Genomic DNA, 18,737 nt, shown 5'->3' with positions numbered 1-18,737 from the left:
AAATCAAACAAACAATTCAAAATAACTTTAAAGTTTATGAAATATTTTACATTTTAAATCCAATGCTTTTATTCTGGAGTTTTCTTGCGCAGGGGTTTTAGCATCTTTTTATTTTGAAAGCCCTTTTATCCTGTGCGTGTTGACGTCACGTCCCGCTGTACGTGCAGAGGCGGAAGCCGGTGCCATGTTGAGGAAATCAGTTCTGGGCGAAGTTCACTAACAAAAAAGGGGATAAAAATTAAAACATAATCAGATTCCGGGGGTGAACATGGAGGTAAGAGTAGTACACACTAGACACGTGATGGAATAAACGATGACGTCAGCTCGTGACGGTGTGTGTTCGTCACAAACTCTGAGTCGTGGTCGTGATGTGCGGAACTTTTCCTTCTCGACCCCTTTTTTTTAATCTTTCCTCCATTTAACTTCTCCCTTCAGACACCGAGGCTGCGGTGTCACCTTCATCTGACTCCGCAGGTTTAAAGAGTTTGAGGCCGGAACCGAAACAAGTTGTAAAAAAAAACTGCCTGAAAAAATCAATTCTGATTTCTTTCATCGATTCTTTTTTATATTCGGATTTATTTTTGTTTTCAATTAACGAATCAGCTGCAAGTGAGTCACGAAAGTGTTTCAATAAAACAACTGGAGCAAAAATTCCCTTTTGGCCGGAAGCTCTTGTGACAAGCGACTTCCTGGCACAGCTTTCAAAATAAACATGAATTACAAAACCTTTAAATTGAAAGGGTAACGTTCGATACAACAATATTATTATTTCATTGTTTTAAATCACACAAATCCACAATCTTGACATTTTTTGGACACATGCACCTTAAAATGTGACGGACAGTGAATTCGATCCCTGGATTTAATTTGGTAAAACAATTTGCAAGCTAAATTATGTTATAGTTGGGAAGAATTGTGAAGACGCAAGGACACAACGTATTGATTCTCTCTCCTCGTCGATGTTACAACTCTTCTCTGCTCATTCTGAGACTCTTTGGGCTGTTTTCTCTATTTTGTCCTCAGTGTCCTCAAAGAGAGTCTCTTGGTGCTGTGCTTTCCTCTGTCAGTTATACATCTCTGAGCCCAGGAGGTTCCCCGGAGGGGGTAGTAGATAATTTTGCACCATAGACTTTACATAAAGATGGATGATACATTGCTGCTTCCTTCTTCATTCCAGAAATGTGTTTTTAAATGTGCGGCGGGAGCCAGGAACCGTCTGTACGCTGCAATCTTGTGTTCTTAAAACATCATATGACTAATTAATATTTGAAATGTATTCAACCTGAATTATTACTCTCCACTTTGGTCCGTGTCCATACCAGTCACTGGAAAGAGGCAGGACTCATGACCTGTACTGCAGCCAGCCACCAGGGGGCGACAATGACGCTTTGGCTTCACTTTTCTAGAGCTGACATGAGCTTTTATAAACGGTCCAGTTAGCCAGCGGGTTTTATTTTGACACTCCCGTCGCATGACTTCCGGTGTGGTTATCCGGTAACTTCCACGGCTCCGTGTCTCCGGGATCCTCTGAGCTGTCTGACCCGGGCCAACACGAAGCTAAGTCGGGGTTCTGGCCTTGTCCTTCGCCGCTGTCGTTAACCGGAGCCCCGGTTCAGCACCGGCGCCTCGCTCGGTAAACCCCGGTCTCTCCGGTACGAGGACCGACAGACGAACCGGCTCCAGGCGGAGTGAGGAGCACCGCAGCCAGGCTAAAGCTAAACCGTGTCAGGAGCAGGTAACAGCCACGTTAGCTCGGGGGCTAACCGGGTTATCTCTGACACGGTTCATCGTCCCGACACCTGAACCATCGCGTTGTCTGGCTCGGTGTCCCCGTTAAATGAGGACAACAAGACCCCGGTTCGTCTGCGCGACGTCCGCTTGACTCGGACACGGACACATGAGGCCCCGCTGAAACATGGACCTGAACTTCTATTCGGATCTAACGGACGGTACCGGGCCGCACGACGGGGACCCGGAGTTCCTGGACCCGCAGTCCTTCAACGGCTTTGACTCCGACAACAAGGTGACTGTCACCTGATAGACGGAGCGAGCGGCTGTCACCCACACATGTGACCTCCCTTTGTCCGAGTCCAGCATCGGACCCTGAACGCATCACACTGCGCAGACCTACCTGATTGGTTGCGATGTTCGTACACACGTTTTTACTGAGTCCGATACCTGGACTTTGTGTATTGACCGATACCGAATACTGAGTCCGATACCTGTACTTTGTGTATTGACCAAAAATGAGTACTGGGTCTGATACCTGTACTTTGTGTATTAGCTGAAACTGAGTACTGAGTCTGATACCTGTACTTTAGGTATTAACCGATACTGAGTGCGATACCTGTACTTTGGGTATTAACCGATACAGAGTATTGGTTCCAACACCTGTCCTTTGCGTATATAAAGTAAACAACATATGTTTACGTATTTTATCAGCAGAATTCTTCGTACAGTGCACGATGTTGCTTCAGGGCCGGGTCACACGCACGTCTTCTTCTTCAAAGCACAACTGTTGTTTCAGAGCGGCGAAGAAAAGAAAAACATAATAATAAATAATAAACACCCTTGTTGTAACTTGTGCGTCTGAATGTTTCAGTTTCCCGGCGGCAGCGACAACTACCTGACGATCCCCGGGTCCGGTCATCCCTTCCTCTCCTCCGCTGAGGTCAGTTCACGAAGCAGCTTCCGCTCCGTCTTTCTTTACTCGCTTCACTTAGATTGACATTCGATTAAACTTTGATTCCCCCCCCCCAGACCTTCCACACTCCCAGCCTCGGCGATGAGGAGTTCGAGATCCCCCCCATCTCTCTGGACCCGGACTCGGCCCTCACCGTGTCCGATGTGGTGTCCCAGTTCGGGGAGCTGTCGGACACCGGGCCCCCCGACAGTGTGGTGGCCCCCGGGAACGCGGTGGTGGAGGGGGACGACCCCTCGTTCGCCTCCACCTTCGTGAACGCCGCCTCTCAGGGGCTGGAGCACCTGACTCTGGGCGTCATGAACCAGTCGGGAGGAAGTGCTCTGCTGGGGTCATCGCTGGGAATGGTGAGCAGCGCAGGAAGTTCAGACCTTCTCTTAAACGTGAAGGAAAGTCCACTCACGCGTTCTGCTCCTGTCTTCTTCTTCACTTGTGCAGGATCTCGGCCATCCCATCAGCTCCCAGTTCGGCAGCTCGTCTCCAGTGACCATCGACGTCCCACTGGGGGACCTGAGCCAGGGCCTGCTGGGCTCCAACCAGCTGACCACCATAGACCAGTCTGAGCTCAGCGCCCAGCTGGGGCTCGGACTGGGAGGATGCAACATACTGAAACGCTCCCACTCGCCTGAACACCCGCTGTCGGCCACGGCGTCGCCCACCAGCTCGCTGCAGGACGACGACATGGACGACTTCAAACGAGTGAGTCCTTAAGCCCGTTTCATGATCGGCTCTTCACCATAAGATATGAGGTCCTTCACAAACGCTGGTATTTGACTCGTCTTCTGCTGGAGAAACCGAGCTGAGCTGCTGACTGCTCTGCTCAGGTCACTGGTCGATCCCCAACAGTGAATGCAGTTTCCATCTGTTCCCTCACATTCAGAGCGTCCTGGTTGAGTCTCCGGTGTCCATGGCCGTCTCCTCTGGGGTCATCTCCCTCGACCCCTCCATGTCCGATTCCTCGTTCTTCACGCAGACCGCGTCTCCAGCCTTCGTTCAGAAAACAGGAAGAGCAGTAGTGAAGCTGGAGAAGATTCCGAAAGACCCCAACAAGCCTCAGAAACCGGTTTCGGCGTACGCATTGTTCTTCAGGGACACGCAGGCGGCGATTAAAGGACAAAATCCCAACGCTACGTTTGGAGAAGTCTCTAAGATCGTGGCGTCCATGTGGGACAGCCTGGGGGAGGAGCAGAAACAGGTGAGAGGGACACAGAGAAGGTCCTGGTGGGCTCCTCCGGATTCTTTTGATTCTTTGGATGTTTTCAGCTCAAGATGTCTTCAAACTCCTCAGTAGCAGATATGAGCTCGTCAACATGTGGTGAGGTTTCAACACAACTCAAACGTTCTGATTTTATTACTTCAGGTTTACAAGAGGAAAAACGAGGCGGCAAAGAGGGATTACTTGAAAGCGCTGGCGGAGTACAAGGCCGGCCACAGTTCTCAGGTGAGTGTCAATCTGAATATTCACACATGTGCTTTTCAAACAAACCTTCTAATGACGTCAAATCATTCTCATGTTTTTCCTGTTTGACTTCATCCTCCTCTCCGAAGGCTCCCATCGAAGTCATGGACACGGCCCCCTCGCCTCCACCTCCAGCTCCATCACCCGCCCTCGCCCTTCGCTCCACCAGGTCCCAGCATTACAACCCAGAGGAGAACACCATCACCAACATCTGCACCTCCAACATCATCCTGGACCTGCCCCAGGTCACCACGCGCTCCCGCACCGGCGCCAACAAACCCCAACCTCCGCCTGCCGCCCCGAACCCCCCCACCGTCACAAAGATCATCATCAAACAGACGCAGTTGCCCTCCGGCGCCGTATCGGTCACGGCGACCGCTGCCTCGTCGCCGCGCCAGCCGCCTCCTCTGCAGCAGATGCAGAGCACGCCGCCCCCGCCTCGGCTGCAGCAGATGGTCCACGCCCAGGCTCCTCCCCCTCTGCAGGCCAAGCCGCGAGGCGGGGGTGCAGCGGCTGCCACTGCTCCTCCACCGCTACAGATTAAGGTCGTCCCATCGTTGCGACAGTCGGATTCAATCACACCGGTGATTATGACGGCGGGGGGGGAAACGCCTACGTCCCCGACACTGATGATGGAGCTGGGACAGTCGGCTGCAGTGGTGACAGGACGAGAGGAAGTGGCAGATGTAGAAGAAGGGGTAAGACCAGCACACGGACCAGAATGATAACCCCATCAGAATAAGACGTAGAGTTATCAATCTTATCTGGTGATAGTTACAGATGAAGAAGAACACAGACCTGTGAATTAAAGGCTGATGAACAAACCATCGACTTTACATAAAGATGTCAACATGACAGCTCCCAAACAGTGAAGCCCAAACATCTGGATCTCCCCCTAGTGGCGGGCTGCGTCCACCTCAAGCGTCCAGTCAATGCTTTGCAGCGCGGAGCCGGAGGCGTGTCATTCATGTAAATGTGTGTGTTTCTCCTGCTTCTTCCAGATGGAGGTGGAGGTGAACGTTGCCCCCGGCCCAAGCCTGACTCCGGCCTCCAGTCCCGACATGTGCCAGCGAGCCGGCTGCACCAACCCGGCTGTGGAGAGCACCGACTGGGACAAGGATTACTGTAGCAACGAGTGTGTCGCCACTCACTGCAGGTACCTGAACTTACTCCTCCCTGCTGCAGAGCGGCTTCCAGACATGAGCTCTCACATGCAGCCTCTCTGGACTTGTTATCAATGTCTGGGTCAATCTGTGCAGTGAGAACAAAGAGAACATCACAGCAGCCCTGCGTCCACTGCCACAGTTCAAAGGTCGAGAGTGTAAACTAACAGCTTCCTTTATGTTTCCTCGTCTGCAGAGACGTGTTCATGGCCTGGTGTGCGATCCGAGGGCGGAACTTCACCACCGTCACATAGGGGGAGGCCCAGCTGACGTCAGAGTGACACAGAGACAAAGACAAAGAGGATCCATGAAATGCAAATGAACGGAGGAATAACTGAATGAGTGGATGAAAGCCAGATCGGGCTCAGGTACCTGCGGTAGTGTTTTTTGTTGTTCTCCCATCGTGTCCCGTCAGATGGGAGAACAGTCGAACAGGAAGTGGTTTTCAAAGATGAACTCTCCTGTGAATCTCTCATCCGCCACAAACGACTTCAGCTGAATTTTTTTTTTTTGAATACATCAGTCGGGACTGACGGCTCATAATGAGATGAATGGATAATTTAATAATATGGACGGACACAGAAAGAGAGACTCTGCTCTGCTGCTCCGAACTATTGATCATGTGTTGTGAATTTAAAATATGGACTTGAGGAAAGAAAAATCTAACATTTTATATGTACTTATTGTGTTTTTAATTATTTTGAAAAGGTTAAAAGTGCAGGAAGGAAATTGTGATCCTGCAAATGAGTTTCAGTTTATTATATTGATTTAAAGAAATTCTTTACGGTCACACTGGGGACATTTTTTATTCAGTTATTTATGGGGCGTTTCTGTGTTGACGGGCCGGAGGATTCTACTCAATCCAGATTTGAACAACCAACAAATGGGCCAAGCACAAACCGTCTTAAAGCTGATCTGGAGTCGGACAATGGGGTAAAAAAATTGTAATTCTGAGTCGAAAACTGTGTCACCTTTAAAAGCCACGATGGTGGAAACTGGAAACTTTTAAAAAACAGGTGCTAAGAATAAGGGATAGAAATCCCTCCGAGGTTCTCTGTGCTCCTCCGCTGCTGAAACTCCCGGGTGAGGGTTTGTACTCATGTGGTGCTTCTTTTGTTTTATGAGGAACATTTGTGGTGGAAAAAAATAACAATATTGGAGTGAAACGAACACACACCAGCTCTGACAACACTACTTCCTGTGAGAGGAAAGGGAATAAGAGGAGAAGCTCTTTGAACATGACGAAGAACAAACTGTTCCCGGATGAAATGATGCAGTGAAGAATCTGGTTTATTGTAGATATCCTGGGAATGTTATCAATGGTGAAATAAAAATATTTTATGTTTTAATATATATTTGAACACCTGGAGCAGGATCTTTCAAATCTCAGAGGGTTTCCACTTGGTTTCTTTTCATAACTGTCACATGTCCGTCAATGTTGATTCAGATGAAAACCAGTTATTGTGAAATTAGGAGAAAAATCTGTTTCACACATGAGTTTATTTAATTTATTCTGTTTGTCAGTTTAGAACTCATCCTGCAGCACTTTTTAAACTTTATTCAAAACTGAATCGTTAACAAACACTTAGCATTTAATTTAAATCAAATAAATAGGTTATACAAGAAGACGATCAGATGAACTTAAGTTAGCAGGAGGGAAATTCACTTGTTACGCAAACGATAAAAATATGCAGCAAAGAAAAAGTAAAGTGCAGTAACACAGGATAATGTAAGTATTAGTTTACTGAAATATATGTATACATATATCTGCGTCTATAGACAAAGAGGCGGGTACTTATAATTAAATACTATGTGTTTTATATGTAGAGTATAAATATACAAATATAACAATGAGTAAATACTTTGCTCACTCTGGGGGTCACGTGTCCCTCAGCTGATCCCGTCGCTGTAGCTCGTATCGCGAGAGTGACGTCGCCAGGAGCTTTTGATGACGGTGGCGGGAAAACCCACCGTGGCGGGAAAGAAAAGCAGCGTGGGTCACACAAGGCAGGGGGCGCTGTTGCGTCACCGCCACATTAAAATGCGCCACAATTAAAGATAGAAGGACAAAGTGAAAAGAAGTAAAGAAGAGATTGAGTGACGTGTAAACATCAGGTGTTTGTGACGATCTGTGATTAGAGGAATAATTATAATGAGTTTAATACGGTTTATTATGAAATGTGTTATATGAGGAGAGCAGGGGGAGGGAGGAGAGGGAGGCACAGAGGGGGGTGAGTTAATGAGAGTGTGTGGAGGAGAGAGAGAGAGGGAGACAGAGAGGCTCACTCTATTTCTCATTTTCATATTTCTGCGTGTTTCACGCGGCTGTGGTTCGAGTCCCCGCCGGAGGCCTCCGCACCGAGCACGCGCACCCGGCGGCAGCAGCATCACCCCCGGGCCCGAGGCGGCGTCCAAGCAGGCGTGGAGAGAAAGTGCGTTGTTGTGTGTTGACACGGATCCTCATCCTCCTCATCACCACCACCCTCCTCCTCCTCTTCATCCTCCTCTTCCTCCTCCTCCGGCCTGCTGAGAAGCGAAGCCGGGAGCTGGAGTTGGCAGCAGAGCACTCACCATGGCGGTAAACCTGGACAAGGACGCGTACTACCGCCGCATCAAGAGGTTATACAGCAACTGGAAGGTGAGGAAGGTCGGCCGGTTCCGGCTGGACGTGGCGTCGGGCTCGAACCTGACCCGGTAGGGGGAGAACCTGTGCCGAGAGAAGAACCACCGCGTTTTTTCAGCCGAGCGAGTCGCCTCTGTTGTCGGGGGGAGCGGTGAGGTCTCCCCGCCCGCATCCAGCGCCGACACCCGGGGCTTCAATGTCCGCGTCGGGCCTCGGTCCTCTCGGCTGTCTCCGTGTGACCAGGGTGGTTCTCTCCACGTCTCCCCGTCCAACGGGGACACGTCCCCCCGCCTGTCTCGTCCCACAATAACGGGCTAGCTGTCCCCACGCTAGCACGCCAGGCTTCCCATTCACCGCGTTAGCCTGCTAGCTCGCAAGTTTCCCCCCCCCAGCTAGCTCACAAGCCAAGCGGGTAAACGCGTAGCGAGCCAGCGCCGGTTCCTGTGACGAGTAAACCGGGTTAAAAGTGACGAGAAGAACTTGATTCACGACCTCTAACGACCTGGGTTCGAATCCGAGGCGGGTTTAAAGCTAACTGTCAGTTTGTGGCCACATGCTAATGCTAGCAGGCTAATTAGCATCAGAATGAAGTGACATGTGCAGCTTCTGGAAATCACTTTATTCAAAGTTTGTACACGCGTCTCGTCTCACGTCGTCAGGTGCCGCGGCTGCACTCATCCTCGAGGACACGGGTTCGATTCCTGAAGTTCGAACACGATGCTGCAGCTGAATCCTGCAGATACTCGTCTCTTGTGTTGATGTAATAGAATAATACGCGTTGTTAATGTTCTTATAAGACATTGAATGAGCTGTGTGGGTCGGTTCAGTGCAGCTGCAGGTGCTGAGGACTCCACACACTTCTAAATGTCCCCGATGTCTCCAGTACTTGATCTGGAGACATTTCCTGAACCTGTGGACATGATGGAAGTCCCCTCGGTCTCATCGAGTCTCGTTTGCGGTTCTGTTTGTCTTCCTGCAGAAAGGAGATGACGAGTTTGGCAAAGTGGATGCCATGGTGGTTTCCGTCGGAGTGGACGAGGAGATCGTTTACGCCAAGTCCACAGCCATACAGGTAAGGACACCGCGTGATGAGGGCCAGAGGAAGCCGAGGACGCCACAGTCAGGTGCAATGAACAGACTCTTCATGATGTAGCTACACTGTGAAGCTTTGACCAGATGCCTTGGGCCGTTGTCTGGATTTTGTGGCTCTGGCTGGTGCTTGTGTTCAGACGTGGACTCTGGGTGAGTTGCTCGGGAGTTCTCCTTCAGCTCGTGGATTCACTCTCTCCTCGTTCTCCTCAGACGTGGCTGTTTGGCTACGAGCTGACGGACACCATCATGGTGTTCTGCGAAACCAAGATCATCTTCCTCGCCAGCAAGAAGAAAGTGGACTTCCTCAAACAGGTGGCCATAACGAAAGGCAACGAGAACGCCAACGGGGTCCCGCCCATCACCCTGCTCACCAGAGAAAAGGTCAAAGCCCAGAGCAGAGTTACCATCATGTGATTTAAGATATGAGCCTGTGGGGTTTGTTCTGACTCTTCACTTTGTTGATGCTTTTCAGAATGAAAGCAACAAGGCCAACTTCGACAAGATGATCGAGGCGATCCGCGGCAGCAAAGAAGGAAAGAGGGTCGGGATCTTCAGCAAGGACAAGTTCCCCGGAGAGTACATGAAGAGCTGGAACGACACCATCACCGCCGAGGGCCTGGAGAAGGTGAGAAGCTTCAACTCCTGTGATCAGAAGAGACTAGAAGAGAGTGTGTTTTGAGTCATCATCCTGACCTGTGTCCCGTGTGCAGGTGGACATCAGCGCTGTGGTCGCGTACACGACGGCGGTGAAGGAAGACGGGGAGCTCAACCTGATGAAGAAGGCAGCGGCCATCACCAGCGAGGTTTACTCCAAGTTCTTCAAAGAGCGCGTGATGGAGATCGTTGATGCCGATGAGGTGAGGAGCTGGAACACGGATCTGGGGCACGTTGTTAGCTGTGAAGTGTTTGTGTGTCTGTGTCCTTTGCACAACGTCTCTCTCTTCACCATAACACACACACTGTTCTTATCTCTTGTCCAAGATGTCCACGTCCGATTAAACCCTGAGGTCTGTGTTGAATTAGTCGTGTTTCCATTCTCTCCCTCGCCCAACAGAAAGTGCGTCACAGTAAACTGGCCGAGTCGGTAGAGAAGGCCATCGAGGAGAAGAAGTACCTGGGGGGGGCCGATCCTTCCACAGTGGAGATGTGTTACCCCCCCATCATCCAGAGCGGCGGGAACTACAGCCTGAAGTTCAGCGTGGTCAGGTAAGAGACCCGGTCTCAGCAGTATGGTTTCCACTCAGCATCCGAGCAGGAGAAGTGAATTCACTGATTGATCTGAAACTGACACAAACATTTGACATTTTTAGCTTTAAAGAGTTTTAATTGGCTCCTTCTGTCTCGTCACCAGCGACAAGAACCACATTCACTTCGGTGCCATCACGTGCGCCATGGGAATCCGCTACAAGTCGTACTGCTCCAACCTGGTGCGGACCCTCATGGTGGACCCCCCCCAGGAGATGCAGGACAACTACAACTTCCTGCTGCAGGTGGAGGAGGAGCTGCTCAAAGAGCTCAAGCACGGTGGGTCTCCAGAGCTCCAGAGGGGGGGGGGGGGGGGGGGGGGTTCTATCTTTCATGCACGTGAACAGCTATGTGGTGAAGTGCTATCTGGTGGACGCCTGAGCACATTGAGAATTGATCTGTCTGCTCCACAGGTGTGAAGATCTGCGACGCCTACAATGCCGTCCTGGAGTACGTGAAGAAGGAGAAGTCGGAGCTCGTCTCTAAGCTGACGAAAAACCTCGGGTACGTGTCCACGACTTCCACCTTTGTTCTCCATGACCCCCCCCCCCCCCCCCGGTTCCAGTCATAACAGTGTTTTTGTTTCATCTAAGATTTGCGATGGGAATCGAGTTCCGAGAAGGCTCTTTGGTGGTGAACGCTAAAAACCAGTACAAACTGAAAAAAGGTTTGTTTTCTCATCTCCTGACGATATTAGTGTTTTTATTCTGGTTGGTTTAGTGATTTCCATTTCAACTCAACCCTAAATGGAGAACGTGTGTGTCTTGCAGGCATGGTGTTGAGTATCAGTTTGGGTTTTGCTGACCTCGTGAATAAAGAGGGTAAAAAGGAAGAGCAGAAGAAATATGCCTTATTTGTTGGTGACTCAGTCCAGATCAATGAGGTGAGTGATTTACAGAGAGCTGCTCAGAGGAGTTTCTGTGTGTGAGGAGGAGCCGAGCTCTCCGACGTCTGACCTGTGGAATCGTTTGTGTAACAGGAAGAGGCCGCCACGATACTCACGCCCGTCAAGAAGAAGATCAAAAACGTGGGGATCTTCTTGAAGGTAGGTGACCTCCAGCTTTCAGTCGTCCCACTGGTAGAAGCCATGTCTAGGGTTGCAAAGGGGCGGACATTTCCGGAAACTTTCCATGGGAATATTAAGCCCAGGAATTTGGGGCATTTTGAAAAAAAAAAAAATACACATTAAGCGCTGAGCAATAAAAACATAATTCAAAACTCTATATTAAAGATGTATAGAATGCTGCACTGTGCATTTCTCCATCACATGCACAGATAATTCCCAGCATCCTTCACACTACAGCAGGGCTAGTGAGGCCTGCTGTAGTTAGTCAGGTAAGTTTGGATGATATTACTGGGAAAATATATTAACATGGTGATTGAGGATTGTTCATCTGTTCATTTAGCCTCTTTCTATTCATTTATCCATCAATTGTAAAATATTTTAAAGACTATACCAATTGGCCAACTATTTATATCTCTGGTATTGCATTAGTGTTTTTTTTACAAGCCTTTTTCTTATTCTACAGAACAATTACACGTGCACTCTCATGTGTTTCACTCCAGCCAAAGTAGAAGGAAAGGATGTGTACATTTATGAATACTGTGCAAAGAGCTATGTTAAGCTATCTTTGACACAAAGATGCAGAAGCATATAGTCAAGTGCCCAAAGTCTCTTTAGGGCTCAAATCAGCCTATGACAAAACAAAATGTTTATATTTATGTCTGTTTATGACAAGGTAAATACAATTTGCTTAAATTACCCACAAAATCTCCAGTTTATTGCCGTTAATTCCCGTGGAAAGTTTCCAACTTTGAATATTCCCAGAATTTTGCAACCCTAGCCATGTCGAGTCTGAGTTCTCCTGTTCAGATCTGGCTCACCGTGTGAATCCATGAGCCCTGTCCACCTCCAGCCAGAGGAGAACTCTAATATGACGTCATGTTGCGTTCCTCAGAACGACGACGAGGAGGACGAGGAGGAAGATGGCGACGATGCCGAGGAGCTGCTGGGGAAGGGAGCCCGGAGCGCGGCGCTGCTCGCGGACAGGACCAGAGTGAGTGTGTTGTTTACCTGTGACAGGTGATCAGTGTTTATTTGTCACCTTGACTCTGCGTTGATAACTAAGAGTGTGAATGTTTCTGTGCTCTACCAGCTACTGGGGAAGGTAAGTATCCATTGTTTCTTCTCAAATCTCATCAGTTGGAACAAAAGTCCACCTGCAGATGAGAGAACGTTTCTCATTTTCATTTCAGCGAGTTTATCTTTATTTATTTTCTGTGTGTTTTTGTTTTTTCCGACCATCCGAAGCTGTGACACATGTCTGTTCTCTGCATGTGTGTTGTGGTTCTTCATTCCTTTTGAGTTCCCTGGTGTTGGAGGCGTTGTGTCACTCATTGGTGTCTGTTGTCAACACTCAGAACGAGATGACGGCGGAGGAGAAGAGGCGGACCCACCAGAAGGAGCTGGCCAATCATCTGAACGAAGAAGCCAAGCGGCGCCTGACGGAGCAGAAGGGAGAGCAGCAGATTCAGAAGTGAGTGATGGAGCCAGAAGGGGGCGCTAGAAGATGTTGTTTGGATAAATCCAGTTAGACGCTGACAGACAGAATTAACTCTTCTTTATTTTATATTTTTTCCCCAGGGCCAGAAAATCGAACGTGTCCTATAAGAACGTGTCTCAGATGCCCAGAGAACGAGACATCAGAGAAATGAAGATCTTCATCGACAAGAAGTACGAGACGGTCGTCATGCCCGTGTTCGGCATCGCCACGCCGTTCCACATCGCCACCATCAAGGTGCACTGAGGAAACCTCCACCCGTCCACCGCCGCTCCATCTGGGTTTTTATCATTTTCTTATTGATCATGTGACCTTTGTTTTCCTCTCAGAACATCAGCATGTCGGTAGAGGGAGACTACACCTACCTGAGGATCAACTTCTACGTCCCCGGCAGCTCCCTGGGCCGACAAGAGGGAAACATCTTCCCCAACCCGGACGCCACATTCGTCAAAGAAATGTGAGTCTTAACTGTTTACTAAGCAATCAATAATTATTCTGTCCAGGGTATTGAAACACTGAAACTCTAACTTGACGGTTAGACATGGTCGTGTATTTAGTGTCTTCATTTAGGTGTTTTGGTTTGTACCCGTATTTTAAATTGAACTTACTTCAAACTAAAATGTGTTGATCTCACTCCCTCTCCCCTCAGCACGTACCGGGCGTCCAACCTGAAGGCCCCCGGCGACACGTCGGTGCCCTCCACCAACCTGCAGAACGCCTTCCGCATCATCAAGGAGGTGCAGAAACGCTACAAGACGCGAGAGGCGGAGGAGAAGGAGAAGGAGGGCATCGTGAAGCAGGACACGCTGGTCATCAACCTCAACCGCAGCAACCCCAAGCTCAAAGACCTCTACATCCGACCCAACATCGCCCAGAAGAGGATGCAGGGCTCGCTCGAGGCTCACACCAACGGTGAGGAAGGATTCACTCCTCCTGGTAGATTTAAGAACCGTGAACCGAGCAGCCGTAGAGTGAACTCCTGTGATCTCCTCCTGCAGGTTTCCGGTTCACGTCGGTCCGCGGTGACAAGGTGGACATCCTCTACAACAACATGAAGCACGCCATCTTCCAGCCGTGCGACGGGGAGATGATCATCGTGCTGCACTTCCACCTGAGGGTGCGTCAATCAACCTGTGGCTGCAGGGGGCGCTGTTGCTCAGTAAACGTTACGTAGTGGTGCTTTGACAGGAGTTGTCTAATTATCTCCATCACACTTTTCCCTCCAGAACGCCATCATGTTTGGCAAGAGGCGCCACACAGACGTCCAGTTCTACACAGAAGTCGGAGAGATCACCACCGACTTGGGGAAACACCAACACATGCACGACCGGGACGACCTGTACGCCGAGCAGATGGAGCGCGAGATGAGGCACAAGCTCAAGTCGGCCTTCAAGAACTTCATCGAGAAGGTGGAGACGCTGACCAAAGAGCAGCTGGAGTTCGAGGTGCCGTTCAGAGACCTGGGGTGAGTGGATGGAGAGAACCTGAAGCACGGAGAGAAGGTGAAGCTCCATGAGCAGGTGGACTCATTGTTTTCTCTGGACCTCTTTGTTTCCAGGTTCCAGGGCGCCCCCTACAGGAGCACCTGCCTGCTGCAGCCCACTTCCAGCTCCCTTGTCAATGTTACTGAATGGGTGAGTGAGAACCTTCAAGAACAATAATCTGTTCTGAAAGTTTAACTTTGGTGCAGAGAAGTTTAGAAAATGTAAATGTTTCCGTCCCCGTTCAGCCGCCGTTTGCCGTGACCCTGGACGAAGTGGAGCTGGTCCACTTTGAGCGTGTGCAGTTCCACCTGAAGAACTTTGACGTGGTCATCGTCTACAAGGACTACAACAAGAAGGTCACCATGATCAACGCCGTGCCCGTCAACTCCCTGGACCCCATCAAGGAGTGGCTCAAGTGAGACACCTGACACCATGATGCTTTTGTCTGTGAAAGTCTGAGTGACACCTGCCACTCCTGTTTATGTCGGTTGATGGTTTTTGTCTCTTACTCAGCTCGTGTGACATCAAGTACACGGAGGGAGTCCAGTCGCTGAACTGGACCAAGATCATGAAGACCATCGTGGACGACCCCGAGGGTTTCTTCGAGCAGGGGGGCTGGTCCTTCTTAGACCCAGAGAGCGAAGTGAGTTCAGCTCAGTGGAGGAAACATCTCATCCCAGTTTTTCTCCTGATGATCCATCACTCTTCACCGTCTGTGATTTATGTCCTCTTTACTACTTCTCGTCTGTGTCTCAGGGAAGTGGTGGAGAGGAGGATTCCGAGTCTGAGATGGAGGATGAAACGTTCAACCCGTCTGCAGATGAAGAAGAGGAAGAGGTGGAGGACAGCGATGAGGATTACAGCTCAGACACGGAGGACTCGGGTCGGTTTAGTAAACGTTTTCTATGTGTGAATTCTGTAAATCAAGTTGGATCCGATGTCTCTGATACGAGTTGTTTATGTCTTGTGTTCAGCGGAGTACAGTGAGTCGCTGGGCAGCGAGGAAGAGAGCGGTAAAGACTGGGACGAGCTGGAGGAAGAGGCCAGGAAAGGTTTGTAGCTGCAGCTTATTCCTCATCAGTCTGTCCGGTCTGGAAAGTATAAATGACAACATCACGTTAAACCTGTGATAGAGAATCAGGATCAAATCGAAGTAACACAATGTATTTACATATTTGACACTGAGTCAAGATCCTTGAATTAATCTGAGAAATTCAGGAAAGTGTTGAAAGAAAGTGAACAAGTTCCTGGATCGTGTTCTTCTCCGACCTCCCATCCTCCCATCCAGCTTATTATGAACACGCTTCGTAAAAACACTTATTGTTTAAATACATCTTGTCCCCCTCAGCTGACAAAGAGAGCGTCTACGAGGACGAGGACACGGCCAACAGGAAGAGGAAGATCCGACCGTCCTCTGGCCCTGCGTCCCGCCCCTCTGCCCGCCCCTCTGCCCGCCCATCGTCCCGCCCCTCTGCCCGCCCATCATCCCGCCCATCATCCCGCCCGTCAGCCTCGCCCAGCAAGAAGAAGCGACGGACCTAAATGTCACACAAATACACACACACACAAATACACACACACACACACTGCCAAACCCTAGCTGACCCTCCCTCCTGCCCCAACTGGCTCTTGTCGCCCGAACACTTCTTACACACACACTCACACACGATGTGTATAAAGACGTAGACGGCTCTTATTTTGGTGTTGGTCAGTGAAGTGTCAACAGTGAGGCGGTCGCACACTTCACTCATCAGCTCTTCTCCCTCTTCACTCCTTCCTCCTCCTCTTCCTCCTCCTCTTGTTTTCCACTTCCCTTCTCCATCCATCTATCAGGGTTTGTGTGTGTGTTTAAATGGGTTTTTAATTGCAAGCATTGTTTATTTTTTTGTTTAAAAAAAAATAAGTTTCTTAACTAATAAATAAAAACAGATGTGACCTGATCCTCTGCCAAGTGTTTTATATAAAAACTGAGATTCCCTCTCCTCCTCCTCTTCATCATTTCACCTTCCAGCCATGTTTTCTTCTGTGTTCGTTCAGTTGTGGTAATTAAATGAAACATTTTTCTGTTTTGTTTTTTTGACGGGGGGGGGGGCAGACACATTTTCTGATAATTCTTATTTGAACGGGTTTGTAAACGTTTGCAGACAGAAACACAAACTGTCTCCTTCGCTCTCCTCTGTCCCTTTTTCTTTTTCTTCATTCTGAGTAGAGATGTACTGTTAATTCTGAAAATCCTGTTTTGGTTTTTGTAATAAAATGAAATGGAATTGTAGTTTTCAATGGTCTGGTTCCTCTTTCAGTGCTGGTTCTTCTCCTCTTGACAAGACATCAGGAAACATGACACCGGGAAAGATCCGGAGAATTGACTACGGAGTTAGCGACTAATAACCAGAGCCAAACTTCAGGAGAAAGTGACACCAACTAAATTTGATTTGTACAGCAACCAAATCATAATATACATTATCTCAAGATGCTTTAAGTAGAAGGTCACGACCTTGAAGCTCATAGAGAAACCAACAGTTCCCACAATGAGCAGTGACTGGACGGGAAAAACTTCAGAACCAGAGTCAGAGTGGTCCGACTGGTAGGTGAGCAGAGAAAAGAGAGAGAGAGACAAAGAGAGAGAAAGCGAAAGAGAGAGAGAGCTCTGAATCATCCAGGTCTTGATGTTCTTGAAACATTCCTGACATTCGACACTAGTTCAGGAAGATCCATCAAACATAGGCGTGCTGCTCCGGGTGGTTCTGTAGTTTCTGATCCAGGACTGTTGAGGTCATGGGCTGGTTGTGAAATTACAACTGTTTCATAATCATTTAACAATTTTACAAAGTTTCCTATACCACAGAAATACTTATTAACAGTTATAAAAACTTGTAAACTTTACGCCAGCATGTGAAAGTGGGTTGAATCAAACTGTTGAAGATTTTGTGATGATTTTAAAACTGTATCTTTGCTCCTTAAATTCAACGTACACATGCACCATGTTCCTGATGATGAATAAACCTCTTGAAACTAAAAAATATTCTAATCTGCTTAAGATAACATGTTTATATCTATATAATCTCCTTTGAATGACAGACGAGGACTTTAGAGGCCACACGCAACTTTCAATGTTTGCTATATAATGCGTATTTATTTCGTAGATAGAAATGCTGCTTTGGGTTCAGATCATTTCACAATAAACTGAACAGTTTCAGAATGATGCTGTGTTCGACCGTTTACAGGAAACGAGCTGCAGTTTCATTTCCACGTGAATGTACCTTGTAGGTAAGATGGAATCTGGTCAGTCAAGCTTTGAATATTAGTTCTAGTGACTCAATCGACAAGTGTTCTGTTGTTATTAATAATATACTGGATCACAAAGGAGCACTGAACCATGAACAGAATGCAGAGGGAGTGGCTCCACCATGTATATAAGGTCCATCCCCGTGGATCTGCAGTCAAACACACACCTGCTGGATCTCAATCAGGTAAAACGATTTTGCATTAATGTTTATTGATTATTGTTCATTGATTTTTCTGATGTAGAAAATTTGTCGGTATCTTACTGGAGATTTTTTCCAACATGTTCTTTTTTTTAGGAATTAAACTGTTTTATATATCTTAATTTATCCCCCAAAAAATTTGGGCATAAATGAAACTACATCATCAGCATAAATTGTTGATGCATGTCAGTGAGCTACATGTTTGAAATGAGACAGAATCACTCATCATGCAGGTTTTATAAGCTGCTGATTATAAGTCACTGATCTTTCTTTTAATAGATCGGCTGTAAAACGTGAAGAAGAACAAGTTGGTTTCAGGTTGTTGACATCATCTCATGCTGGTGAGTCACTGCAAGTCTCTAACTAGAAAAGTTTATTAACTGGAACAAGCTGTTAATTCTACCCTTACACACAATGCTAAAGTAACAGCTAAATGCTAACATGCTACTTTTAGGAATTATAATGTTCACCTTGTTCATTGTCTTAGATTGGCATGTTAGCATTCTCCAATTAGCACAAAACACAAAGTGCCGGGAATGTTGTGATTAAGATTAGTCATCATTATATAATGATTACAATGTGCTATATAAATTATTGTGTGTTTGAAATGAGATGAATAAAAGCTGTGTTCTCTCCTCCTCAGGTTTTTTTAAATGCTGCTGCACTGACCCGTTAAACCACAACCAGAGAGAAATACAAACGATTCTTGGCTCACTCCATTACAACAATAAGCCTTGTAACACAATATTTCGCTTCACAATAAGATAAAGCAACACAATGGAGCGTCGTTCACCAGACATTGAATCCTCTGGTGCTGACAGGGAGATGTTAGTGGTGGAGTTGGATGAGCACTGTGTTTTGTATATGAGAGAAAACCCCACATCCACCAACACGCAGCTGTTCTGTATGTTGGCCCTGCTGAAG

The 18,737-nt window shown here is 48.0% G+C and overlaps 2 protein-coding genes across 3 annotated transcripts; both read left to right on the top strand.

The window, feature by feature from the left end:
- The first annotated feature begins 125 nt into the window (after window positions 1–125).
- Window positions 126–6,676, top strand: tox4b (TOX high mobility group box family member 4 b). Of its 2 annotated transcripts, none has more exons than XM_062384199.1 (9): window positions 126–274; window positions 2,603–2,671; window positions 2,761–3,048; window positions 3,140–3,400; window positions 3,582–3,896; window positions 4,062–4,142; window positions 4,250–4,858; window positions 5,162–5,316; window positions 5,520–6,676. In XM_062384199.1, the coding sequence occupies exons 1-9, from the start codon at window positions 269–271 to the stop codon at window positions 5,575–5,577; spliced, it is 1,842 nt and encodes a 613-aa protein (XP_062240183.1). In that variant the 5' UTR covers window positions 126–268; the 3' UTR covers window positions 5,578–6,676. The 2 variants fall into 2 exon arrangements, with proteins under 2 accessions (XP_062240183.1, XP_062240182.1); XM_062384198.1 differs by lacking the exon at window positions 126–274 and adding an exon at window positions 288–2,023.
- An 870-nt stretch (window positions 6,677–7,546) lies between these two features.
- supt16h (SPT16 homolog, facilitates chromatin remodeling subunit) lies at window positions 7,547–16,600 on the top strand. The gene is made up of 24 exons (XM_062384197.1): window positions 7,547–7,961; window positions 8,926–9,018; window positions 9,249–9,419; window positions 9,511–9,663; window positions 9,749–9,895; window positions 10,093–10,244; window positions 10,390–10,562; window positions 10,697–10,787; window positions 10,877–10,950; window positions 11,054–11,166; window positions 11,263–11,328; window positions 12,242–12,340; window positions 12,705–12,820; window positions 12,928–13,081; window positions 13,174–13,301; window positions 13,494–13,756; window positions 13,843–13,961; window positions 14,071–14,309; window positions 14,403–14,478; window positions 14,574–14,743; window positions 14,842–14,971; window positions 15,085–15,211; window positions 15,303–15,380; window positions 15,677–16,600. The coding sequence occupies exons 1-24, from the start codon at window positions 7,896–7,898 to the stop codon at window positions 15,868–15,870; spliced, it is 3,192 nt and encodes a 1,063-aa protein (XP_062240181.1). The 5' UTR covers window positions 7,547–7,895; the 3' UTR covers window positions 15,871–16,600.
- The last annotated feature ends 2,137 nt before the right edge of the window (window positions 16,601–18,737 follow it).

Source organism: Platichthys flesus, chromosome 24 (genome assembly GCF_949316205.1).
Source record: "Platichthys flesus chromosome 24, fPlaFle2.1, whole genome shotgun sequence".
Taxonomy (NCBI): Eukaryota; Metazoa; Chordata; class Actinopteri; order Pleuronectiformes; family Pleuronectidae; genus Platichthys; species Platichthys flesus.
This window is presented reverse-complemented; position numbering and strand designations above follow the sequence as displayed.

Coding starts and splice junctions, on each gene's coding strand:
- tox4b (XM_062384198.1), top strand. CDS start 1,916: ATGGACCTGAACTTCTATTCGGATCTAACGGACGGTACCGGGCCGCAC. Junction 3,049..3,139: donor TGGGGTCATCGCTGGGAATG/GTGAGCAGCGCA, acceptor TCACTTGTGCAG/GATCTCGGCCATCCCATCAG. Junction 4,143..4,249: donor AGGCCGGCCACAGTTCTCAG/GTGAGTGTCAAT, acceptor TCCTCTCCGAAG/GCTCCCATCGAAGTCATGGA.
- supt16h (XM_062384197.1), top strand. CDS start 7,896: ATGGCGGTAAACCTGGACAAGGACGCGTACTACCGCCGCATCAAGAGG. Junction 13,302..13,493: donor GCCACATTCGTCAAAGAAAT/GTGAGTCTTAAC, acceptor CTCTCCCCTCAG/CACGTACCGGGCGTCCAACC. Junction 15,381..15,676: donor GGAGGAAGAGGCCAGGAAAG/GTTTGTAGCTGC, acceptor TGTCCCCCTCAG/CTGACAAAGAGAGCGTCTAC.